The sequence below is a fragment of the Poecile atricapillus genome, chromosome 9 (assembly GCF_030490865.1).
Source record: "Poecile atricapillus isolate bPoeAtr1 chromosome 9, bPoeAtr1.hap1, whole genome shotgun sequence".
In the NCBI taxonomy this organism is placed as follows: Eukaryota; Metazoa; Chordata; class Aves; order Passeriformes; family Paridae; genus Poecile; species Poecile atricapillus.
In genome coordinates, this window is record NC_081257.1 from 6,941,755 (window position 1) to 6,953,389 (window position 11,635).

The window sequence follows — 11,635 nt, forward strand, 5'->3', positions numbered from 1 at the left end:
GCCCGCGGCGGGGCGGGGCGAGCCGGGCGGGGCCGCCGGCAGCTCCAGCGGAGCCGCGCACCGAGCGCCCGGCTCGCCCCCAGCGGAGCCGCGTCCGCCTTCCTCCGGCAGGAAAAGGGATGGGGGCAAAGCCAGCAGGTGCCACCCTGCTCCGTTCGTCAGCCAAGCCTGAGAGCCCCCAGTGTTTCTGGTTTCTTAACCAATTTCTCCCTGGCGCCTCTTTAACACGAGCAAGACAAGAGCATGGCACATTCCGGTTTGACAAGTAAGGCTTGTGAACGACTGAGTGATTCCACTAAATTAAAAACCCAGTGTGCTTGAAAGCCGACCTTCTGTTCACTCAGGCCTCCTCACCTCTGTAGATGAGATGACTTTATGCTGTTGCTTTGTGGGTTTTAAGAGGTCTGTGATAGAGATGAGGAAGCGTTAAACTCGTTCCAATGAGCTGCCCAAAGCAGTGACTTTAGTCTCTTTGCCTGGGGGGTAGAACCCCGGCCTGGTTGAACATAGGCAGCAGCACGAGCAGGGCTCCTCCAGCAGCAGGGACACGCCACGAGCCAGGAGGGGACCATGGCACCAGAGAGGACCGTGGCACCAGAGGGGACAGTGGCACCAGAGGGGACCATGGCACCAGAGGGGACAGTGGCACCAGCCATGCCCAAGGTCTGAACAGGGTGGCAAAGTCAGGTGGTGCTACCAGGCTGCAAGAACAGCCCAGGCAAGGCATGGTGAGGAGGCAGCTCTGGAGGCTGTCCAAGGAGTCCTGTCAAGAACAAATGGTTCTAATATTCTCTCTGGGATAAAAAAGGAGCAATCTCTTGAGTGAACTGGTGCTAATAAATAGTTGCTGACATATGGTGAGGTTTCTCTACAAATGGGCTTTGATGGGAAATTTCTGACCACATTTGGTTTTGCTCTTGAAGTCGAGCACCTGAGTAGTTTGGTGAGGAATGGAGAATTGTTTGTAGCTCAGTATTTTCTCAGTAAATTTAAGGAGAAGCCTTACATTTTAGCACAGGAGGAAGGTAAGGCAAAGCTTTAAAAGCTTTCCCCTCCTGAAGGGACACACATGCAGAGGAGTCTGTGAGGAGAAGTCCCCTCAGCCACTGCCAGGCTGTGTCTGCCTCCTCTGCAGGCTCAGGATTCTGGGAGTTCCACGAGCCTCAGCTGCCACTGTATTTTCCTCTGAATGTTTCTTGCTGGGCAGTACACAGGGAGAATATTTTGTGCTAGATTCTCCTCTGGGCTTTGAGGTGAATCTCAGTAATTCTGTTGATTTGCATGTCCAGATGAACTTTTTGTAGATAGGAAGGAAAAGGGAAATAGAAAATGAGTTGCTCCAAATCTGAGTGGCCCAACCACAGTAAAAATGAAATCTAAATGGAAGAATTATTTATTTTTGCCTAGTAGGTGGGGTAAAACATGCAGAGTTATAAAGGTTTTGAAGATATTCAGCCAGCAGCCAGCAGTATGAAAATCAAAAGAGCAAAGGATGGGACAGGGCATGGGAAGAATGTTCAGCCCTTCCTATTAAAGGGAAAACAGTAAGAAAACTACCTCTGGTTGTTATCCATAGGCAACAAGTGTTATTTGTAGCCAAGAGCAGATGCCCCAAGCTGTTGGTGGCCCAAGGCCTACCGTGGCTGGCTGATTTTCAGTCCTAGAAGGACTGAGGCGGCCAGCTCGGGAGGGGAGGAGGTGGGGGGATCTCAGGGGAAATAGGGATCACAGCCGGGCTGGGGGACCGTGGGGGAGGCAGGGAGTGCTGGTGCTCTTCTTTCCAAGGCAACTCCTGCTTCTGAGAGCATGTAGGAGCACAGTAAAACCAGACAGTCTCTAAGCTTCCTGTGGATGATGGAGAGTCACACATTCTTGGCCAGGATGCTGGAGCTACAGAAGAGTTCCTGTGGAGAGAAGAGGTGGCTGAGGCCCCCAGCTGCCGCCGGCACACAGGGCCCCTCCTGCACAGCAGGGCCCAGAGTGACCAAGGCTCCCCAGCACGGCTGCAGCTGCTGGCACAGCTTGGCCCAGCTGGAGAGCTGCCCCTCAAGAGCCCGGCGAGCAGGGCATGGCTCTGGGCAGGGTCCCTGGCCTGGAGCAGGTCTCAGAGCGCTTCTTCCTTTCAAGGGCAATCTCGTTCCCGCTCTTCCTCCTGCCCACCTTGCTTTGCCTCTGCCTGCTGCTCCTGGGGCTGCTCTTGGCCAGGCAGCCTCCGTGGGAGCCAGCATTGGCTGCAGCACAAGCAGGCTCCCCAGGACAAGGCCCAGCAATTAAGAGGCCAATGAAAGCCCCAGGCAGCAGCAGAAATCTCAGCAGAATTCTTTGGACAACCATTGATTACCCACAAGAGCACAGCAGCATGACTGTGCGTCAAGCTACCAGTGCTGTGGGCAGAGTTTTAAGAAAACTGTGGAGAAAAATCAACAAATTACCGTCTGATCTTCTGAATCCCAAAATAACATCATATAAGCACAAGAGGCACAGTGAAGACTGTCACTACTGTGCCTATCATGCAGGACCTGCACGTCCTGGGGGCAGACAATTCTTGCGAGGGGCACCAGATCTTCAACATAGATTCCGGTTTCTGTGATAATATCTGTGGGAGCAATGGGCAGCGTTGAGCCCGTGCTGTGCTCCACTGCTGAGCTGGCAGCATGCTGGATACGGCCAGGTGTCATGTAAACAAGGGAATGGTTGGGTAGTGGGGGAAAAAAGGGTTTTCTGGAAGTTTTATTCTGGTTTTCTTATTCTTGTAGTTTTGTTAATAAACTTTCTTTATTCCCTTTAAGTTTTAAGCCTGTTTTGCTCTTGTTCTAATCCATATCTCACAGCAAAAAATAAGTAAGGTTTCTAGTGATTTTTTAGTTCTGCTTTAAAACCACAACATTTATTTGGTGCATTGGCCGGGAAACGAAATTGGCAAATCTAAACCATGACACTGTTGGAGGACCTTGGAGAAAAATTTCCCAGGAATGGATCCCACAAAACCGTTGCTCAGCCTGTGGGGTCAGCAGGGACACACTACTCACCCCTGCGATGGGAGCTGGGCTTGTGTGCAGCATCCAGAAAAGGAGCTGGGAAAATCCTCTCCCTGCAGACACACCTGTAACTCAACAGGCACAGAGGCTTCTCTCATCTCTACAGATCTGCAGAGGCAGCACTGAGCTGCAGAAGCGGTGAGGGGATTGTGCAGGGCGGGGGCACACACGTGCACAGCTCTGTCCTGGCATCTGCAGCCATGCCAACCTGGCCAAGCCTTGGGCTCTGAGCTGGCAGCTCTCCCAGGGGGAAAGGCCTTGACCTACCCTCACCAACTTCCAGAGGCTCAGTCCTGGACGTGGGTTGGGAAGCCAGATCACTTTCTCCAAGTGGCATGGCTGCAAAGAAAGGCAGGACAGAACAGCTCCCGTGGCACTGTAGGAGATCCTCAGGCTCCCTGGGGCCAGCAAAGGAGCCACACAAGGCACAGCCCCGGGGCACAGCTCTGGGCCTGGCCCCTTCTCTCTCTGCCCTTCTCCGTGGCTGCACAGAGCACACGGAAGGAGGCACTGGCATTGCACATGGGAAGAAGATTGACAGCTAAATGCTCCTTCCTCCCACTGGCAGCGATGCTGTGGGATCACTCAGGGCTCCAGAAGGGAGTGGGTGAGGTTTCCAGAATCCATCAACCCTCAGACTCTTAAGGGAAATGGCACATGAGTGATCTCTTGCCACATTGACTCTGATTATTCTGCGCCAAAAGGGACATAGAGAACTTGCCTCCAGCATTTTCCATGGATCTGAAACCACCATGTGCCAGGAATTCCAGACACTCCATATCACAGTTCCAATCTAGAAGGAAGCAGAGATCACCATTCCATGGTGTGCTGGGATCCCCTTCTGCCTTAGGGAGCTGGGCACTGCAAGGGCGTCGGGTAAGGCCATTGGAGCCGAATGTCAATGGACATGGCCAGAGCTGCAGAGGGGCTTGGGGAGCTCTGGGCTGGTTCTGGTCTCTCTCCACCCTCTTTGCAGGCCCTGTGCAACATCCCTGATTGGGCCCCAACAGGACCAGCCTGGGGCCCCTGGGGACTCTGTCTCTTTTACAGAGGAAACCCTCCTGAAAGGCCTGGGGACAACCATCCCCAATGCTTCTCAGGGAGAAGGGAGCACCGTCCCAGGAAAGGGGAACAAGGCCACTGTTGTAATCCTTCTCTCGGGGGGACTCCTCTGTCCCACCCCCCATGGTGAGAGCCCCGCTAGTCTCGGGACACAGGCGGCCGAGGGGGTCCTGGAGAGGATACAACACGGACTCGAAGTATCTAGACACAGGAGGCCCAAACTTGGTGGAGTAATCCCGACTTTATTGTATCTCATCCATACGGGGCAAGAAAGACACCGAAATGCCCTGGGTCTTATCACTTATACTAGGGGGCAGGGGAGATCGGGGGATACAGGGAGGTCACAGACAATGGGAAGAAGGACGGGAAAGAAGGTTCTCAGGTAGGAATTAACATTACACAAACCAGAGGTGAGTTTTACCCTTGAGAGATACCAAGATTTTTAGATCCAATACAACAGCCCACCTGCTCACCTGCTCTCCATGCTCGCTGTGCAGCAGCCTGGCCAGGCTGTGGGAGGGGCTGCTTTACCCTCACCTGGCTTCCTGCCATCAGAGCCCTCCTGCTCCCTGTCACACATGGTGGCTGTCAGCGCTGAGTCCCTGTCCAGGAACACCACGGTGTCCTCGAGGTGCTGGTCCTGTCTCTCTGTGGAGGGAAGAAGGGTGTGGGGAATTTGCAGGACATGCCCAGAGCCATGAGGGTGCTACTCCCTGGTCAGCCCTGCGTGAGCCCTGCTCCTGTCCGCCTTCTGCTCCCGTCGTCGCGTTGAGGAACACCGCCGTCTCCTCTGGATGTTCCTGCGCTGATTCTGGGAAGGGAGAGGCAGGTGAGCCTGCAGCAAGGGCCCAGAGGCCCGAGGTGTGGGGCCCCTCTGGTCCCTGGGCAGCTGCTTCCCTGCCTTACCTTCTCCTCCCGGTGTCAGGTCGCACTGACACACGGCCTGAGCCCAGCCTTCCCTTTTGGGGCCAAGGGAAATCTCTGCTCCTGGCCCCGGCACTGGGCGCTCTCTCAGCCAGTCAGGGAAGGTGATGCTTCACGAGAGAGGCATGAGCATTGCAGGAAAGCCTGCATCACTGCAGTCTTCCCAAAGGCCACCAAGAGGAAGCCAAGAAACTGCAGGCCCATCAGCCTCCTCCATCTCCCGCAGGTGACACAACACCTCCCTCCTGGATGTCATCTCCAAAGCTCTGGAATAGCAGGAAGGGAAAACCATGCTTGAGGAATCTCATAGGCACCTCTGCTGCAGTGACTGGCTGGGTTTGTGTGGGTAAGAGCAGTGGCTGAGTTGTCAGCTGGAGCTTCAGCGAGGCTTTGTCCCTGTCTCCCATAATATGCTCCTGAGGCAGTTCAGGGAGAGTGAGGTGGAGAAGTGGACAGTGGAGCTCCAAACTCAGAGGGTTGTGACCTCAGGGGGCCGTGCTGGGGCCAGCCTTGTTTGCCTTATTCCCCAGTGACCTGGCAGAAGGGACGGAGCGCTCCCTCAGCACGTTTGCTGATAGCACAGAAGCGGGAGCAGGGGCTGATGCACCACAAGGCTGTGCTGCCCTCCAGAGTGACCTGGACAGGCTCGACAGCCAAGCAGAGAGGGACCTAATGAAGTTGCTCAGGACAAAGCCTCTAGAAGAGCTCAAAGCTTTGCAATTGCCAGGCAGCAACAGCTCTTTTGTGTACTGGAGTGTATAAGGTCATGTGGTGATGTCCAGTCAGGGGAACCACTCAATCTCTGTAAGTTACAGAACCAGTTCCTTAACTAGGTAAAGAAAGTCTTTGAGGCAAACTGCAAATTCAGAAACTTCTCCTAATACGAAGTTGGATTTTCACAATTTTCTGGCATGCTGGATGAAGCACAGGGATTCCAAAAGGAATGTGAAAGCAAGCCAATAAATCTTCTTTTAGAGTTCACACGTGTTTCCTGCTTGTTCCTTGAAGAACTTACCAAAAATTGTTATTTTGAAGTCCATTCAAAGATCTAATAGGAAAAAATATTGGCCAAAAGTTGTTGGGGAAGGTGAAACAGGGAAACCTTATGAATGTGATGGTTTAACAAAAGATTCTGGAAATATGAAGGCTAGAATCAAAGTAGAAATGAAAGCCTGTTTTGAATCATAGGATACTGAGTACTGGTTAACCAAAGAACAATAGCTTAGCCAGCTAGAGGAGAATCCCTGTTGATAAAACAATGTCCTTCTGCTGATAAAGAATGCAAAGGTCAAGAAGCAAGGAAAGAACTTGTAAGGTTTTGTAGAATCTAAAATGCAACACTGTATGTTAATAGAGGGAAGCGCATAGGCTGAATGTAAATTCTTTAGTGGGTGTGTCTCATGGTGATTGGTTACTAAGAATTAGAATATTCACGATAGAAAAAGATATATTGAATTGTAACAAGAACTTCGCTTTTTTTACTCTCTTTACTCTTTACTCTGACCTCTTCGCTCTTTTATCTTAACTCTTACCCCCCTCCCCCTCTCCCCACCTCCTAACTCTCAGCCCCCTCTCCCTGCTCCTACCCCTCTCGTCTTCCCTGCTCTCTCCCTCTGCTTTTTCCCTCTTTCCCTCTGCTCTCTTACTCCCTCCCTCCCTCATCCAACCTCACGTCCCCTGCTCAACCTGTTCTCTCTCCCCTCCCCCGGACCACGTGGACGCCGAGGCTGGTGGCGGAAACGGGTCTCCCCTCCTTTTACCCTTATAATAAATTGCTTACACTTGAACAGCTTGACCCTGGAGAAGTCTCTCACCGCGAGCGAGAATTTATTACTCTCCAATAAAAAGTGTTAGCCTGTGTTTCTGAATAGGAACATGTTTCTTGTGTCAATTCAAGATTTGTACCAGGGTTTGGGGTTTTTGGTGTGTATGCTTTCAATGTAAGTTGCTTCTTTGCAGGACTTTGAATAATTAGACTTTTAATAATTAGATCATGCACCAGAGACAACATTTTACTGCGTCCTGCTGTCCAGTGCTGAAGAGGGTTGAGGAAGAGTCGGTGGCTCTGTGTGTCGATGCATAACTTGCGGGAGCAGCACCGGAGCACTTCCCAGGGCCTGGAGAAGCAAACGGGTCCCTGGTGCTGAGGACAAAGGGTCCACAGCTCGGGATTGCATGGCTGAGCTCTTCTGGCTCCTTAAGCTTCAATGCCTTGCCGAGACACAGGTTCCCTGCAGAGCCCCGGGTGCAGCTTCCCAGTTCTCCCCTTTTCCTCTGCCTCCACCCTGCCTCCTGGGTAAAGGCATTCCCTGGCACTGCACCTGCTGTGCCTCCCTCCTAGTTCAATGAAGGCATTGTTTTCCACCCAAGGGGGCTCTCCCCTGGAGACAGGAACATGGATGAACTCCCGGTGCCCCAGCATCAGGCAGGTGCAGGGTATCTCTGCTTGTCAGCCCCTGCCCTGTTTCCCTGGGATCCCGCTGACTGTTCTAGAAGTCAATGATCTGGACTTTGCAGGAGTGTGTTTGCAAAGGCGTGAATGTGAAAACTCTACAAGAACGGTTTGTGTGTGTCCCATCTTGACATTTTTCAATATAGTTGCTAGAAGGAAAGCATGGACAAAACTGGCAAAGTTCTTTAATGTGGGAAAAGCATTTGACTCCTGAGCTGAGTACTGTTGCAAGCTCTCCAGTCAGATACAAGGTAATCTTTCATTGAAATTCCCGGGTTTCCATTGCATCGGTGTAAAGCATGAGCTTTCTCAGCAGCTTAATACTAATTTTTCCACTTAATAGGAAATGTCAGATTCATTAGATCGTTAGATGACAGGAGAATTGAGGTTGGGAGGCAGCTGCAGTGATCCCCAGCTTTATCTCCTGTTCCCAACGGTGACCAATCAGCACGGGCATGAAATCAGGTTCATCTCAGTTCACTGCAGTGAGGTCTTGAGGAAAATGTCGGTTCACCAAAGAGCAGGTTTGGAATCTGTGCAGTGCAAGAGACCCTGCACAAGCTCTCTGGGCAACCGACTGCCAGGGGCAGGAGCCCTGGCATGGCCGTGCCTGAACAGCACCTTTCTGCCAACAGTGCCACCCTCGATGGCTGCCCTGGGGCCTGGGATTGGACCCTGCACTTGCTGCAGGAGTCTCTGGCCTGGTTCCGTGCTGACCAAAGGCTTGGAACCATCTCAGAACCTCGGTTCCCAAAGGGACAGCCTCAAGTGGTCGCCAGGCAAATGAGGCCATGGCTGCCTCAATCTTGGGAGCAAGATGCTGATGTCAGAGGAGTGGCCATTGTGACACGTGTGACCAAAGCCCCAAAAGGGAAGGCTGGGCTCAGGCCGTGTGTCAGTGCGACCTGGCAACGGGAGGAGAAGGTAAGGCAGGGAAGCAGCTGCCCAGGGACCAGAGGGGCCCCACACCTCGGGCCTCTGGGCCCTTGCTGCAGGCTCACCTGCCTCTCCCTTCCCAGAATCAGCGCAGGAACATCCAGAGGAGACGGCGGTGTTCCTCAACGCGACAACGGGAGCAGAAGGCGGACAGGAGCAGGGCTCACACAGGGCTGACCAGGGAGTAGCACCCTCGTAGCTCTGGGCCTGTTCTCCAAACTCCCATCACTCTTCTCTCTCCCACAGAGAGACAGGACCAGCACCTGGCGGAGACAGCGGCGTTCCTGGACAGGGACTCAGCGCTGACAGCCGCCATGTGTGACAGGGAGCAGGAGGGCTCTGATGGCAGGGAGCCAGGTGAGGGCAAAGCAGCCCCTCCCACAGCCTGGCCCAGGGGCTGTCGGGGTGGCCAGCGTGGGGCCCAGAGCAGAGGCCAAAGGAGGCAGGAGCTGCTCAGCCAGGCCAGGGCTGGGAGCCTCCTTCCTCCTCAAGTGGGGCCCAGCTGGGCCAGGGAGCAGCTGGTGGGAGCCCCGTGCCCGCAATGGCCGCTGCTCTCCAAGGCCTCCAGCCCTGCCCATCAGCCAGGCACGCAGGCAGGGACAGAGCAGCCCTTGGGGGCCGATGATGTGGGCTGAGAGCCCCACAGAGCTGCTCATGCCCGCTGCCATTGGCTCTGTCTCCTGCAGCATGCGTGTTGTGTCGCCGTGTAGAGGCCGACCCGGACACCTGCGGAAACAGACGGGAGAAATACGGGATCTGTGCCCACATGTTCTGCCTGGTGAGTGGCTCCGGGCACTCCTGCCAGCATTGCAATGGGCAGTCCCTGCCACCCTGTTTTCATCACCTCTTCCCATTTTCTGCAGTATTTTGCCACTCTTCTTGTCCGGCAAGAAAAGAAACGTGTTGGACTCCTGGGCTATCTTCCTGAAGATATCAAATGTGCAGTCAGGAGGGCGGCACAGAAGGTGAGAGCCTGGCAAAAGAGCAGGGACATTTGTGCCAGGAGAGGCTGGCCAGAGCTTAGCCCAGACCCCCAGCAGGGAAGGCCGGCCATCCAGCCAGCTGTGGGACAAAGTCTGGCTCCCAGCAGCTCCACAGAGACCCTGGCACAGGCGCTTCCTCCACCAGCTGGCTCTGTGGGCTGAGAGCGGCCCCATCCTGCGCCCTGCCCACAGCCCTGGGGAGGCCCCCAGGCTGCCGCTGATGGGGCTGCTTGGCTCATTCCAGCACTGCTGCATCTGTGGCCAGAGCGGGGCCACCATCATGTGCTGCGAGGAAGACTGCAACAGATGGTTCCACCTGCCCTGTGCCAAGGAGGGGGGCTGTGTCAATCACTACTTTGCCTCATACAGGTAGCTCCTCTCCCCTTCTGGCCACCCTCGGGGAAGGACCAAGTCTTTTTCATTATGCCCATCCTTTTGCCCCCAGGTCCTTCTGCCCTGAGCACCGACCAGTGCAGATCGTGGAGGTGACTCCAGAGCCGGAAACCGAATGCCCCATCTGCATGGAGCCAGTGGAGGAGAGAATGACCTTCAACACCATAGTGTGCCCGACGTGCCTAAGAGCCTGGTTCCACAGGGACTGCCTGCAGGTGGGAGCCATGCCCTCAGGCCTGGGACACAGCAGGTGCTGAGCAGCACCAGGACCTTGCTCACACTGCTTCTGTTTGCCCTGCAGGGACTGGCCATGCGTGCTGGTCTTTTCTCCTTCCGCTGCCCCCTCTGCAGAGACCATGAGGTGTTCGCTGTCGAAATGTTCATCATGGGAATCCGCATCCCCTTCAGGTTGGTGTCCTTCTTCAGGGCTCACAAGGCAGGAGGGTGCAAGTGCTGTGCTGTGCCAGGCCCTGCCCCAGCAGTCCAAGCCCTGCCCCATCCAGGGAGTCTGGACTTCCACTTCTCACGGGACTTGGAAAAGCATTGGAGGAAGAGCAGGGACACCCTGTTACGTCCATGGGGTCAGGGCAGCAGAAACACATCAGCTTTTCCTTTCCCCGTCAGTCAGCCAACATGGGAGGACAACGATGCCTTCGCGGATCTGAGAGTGCGGCACAGCAGGTGCAATGCCAGGGAATGCCTTTACCCAGGAGGCAGGGAGGAGGCAGAGGAAGAGGGGTGAGTTGGGAAGCTGCACCCGGGGCTCTGCAGGGAACCTGTGCCTCGGCAAGGGCTCAAAGTGGAAGGAGCCAGAGGAGCTCGGCTGCACAATCCCGTGCTGGGACACTTTGTCTTCAGAGCCATCAACCCGTTTGTTTTCCCAGGCCCTGGGAGCTGCTCCTGTGCCTCTCCTGTGCTGCCGAGGGCACCCACAGGCGCTGCTCTGGCCTGACAGCGAGGACAATCCGCTGGGAGTGTGACAGCTGTGCTGGACTCAGCACGGGTATGAGGCAAAGCAGGCGGGTGTCCCTGGGCTGGGGCCAGTGCCCAGGCCAGGCATGGCAAAGCCCATGGGCTCCTGGAGGGCTGGGGGCAGTGTTCTGGTCAGGCATGGCCTGCTCCGGGCCTGGCAGGCCTCTGACATTCCTGTTTGGCTTTACAGCCCCCAGGGATGAGCGGCCGGAGCTCAATGGCGCCAGCCGGATCAGACAGTCAGGACCGGAGCCTGCTCACGGCCTTTCAGAATCCGAGGCCATCAGGCCGAGCTCCAGCAGCGCAGTGCCATCGGGTCTGGCTCCCCAGTCCCCAACTCCAGGGACCAGCAGCCACAGAAGCCCCCGGCATGCACCTTCTTCCTTGGCAGACACCGGCAGCCCACGCACACCAAGGGCAAGATCCAGCAGCTGGACGGGCCCTGAGGACAGGGTCCATTCCAGACGTGCTGGGCCTGACCGCAGGCGAAGGCGCTCTCACCAGCAGAGGCGGGCCTCAGATGGAGCCGTCCGGTCGCGGAGTCGCCATGACAGGAGCAGCAGGAGAACATCAAGTGCAGAGAGGCGCAGGCAAAGGGAGACACCATCGCGGGCTTCCCGCAGACACAGCCGCTCCTGGCAGCAAGCTCATGCCCAGAGTCCACCTGCCCGGTCGAGAAGTTGCCATGACAGGAGCAGCAGGAGAACGTCGAGGGCAGAGAGGCCCAGGCGAAGGGAGACGTCCTCAGGGACGTCCCCCAGACGCAGCCGCTCCTGCGTGCAACGTCGGGCCTCAGATCAACCTGTCCGGTCCAGGAGTCGCCAGGACAGGAGCAGGAGGAGGACAGCAAGTGCTGAGAGGCCCAGGCGCAGGGG

At 55.5% G+C, this 11,635-nt stretch overlaps 1 protein-coding gene across 1 annotated transcript; it reads left to right on the forward strand.

Moving 5' to 3' along the window:
• The first annotated feature begins 8,122 nt into the window (after nucleotides 1-8,122).
• On the forward strand, nucleotides 8,123-11,206 carry LOC131582247 (PHD finger protein 7-like). Its single transcript, XM_058845201.1, has 10 exons — nucleotides 8,123-8,255; nucleotides 8,659-8,730; nucleotides 9,099-9,190; nucleotides 9,276-9,377; nucleotides 9,640-9,764; nucleotides 9,841-10,003; nucleotides 10,090-10,196; nucleotides 10,413-10,526; nucleotides 10,673-10,798; nucleotides 11,032-11,206. Exons 1-10 carry the CDS (start codon nucleotides 8,123-8,125, stop codon nucleotides 11,204-11,206), a joined length of 1,209 nt encoding a protein of 402 aa, XP_058701184.1.
• The last annotated feature ends 429 nt before the right edge of the window (nucleotides 11,207-11,635 follow it).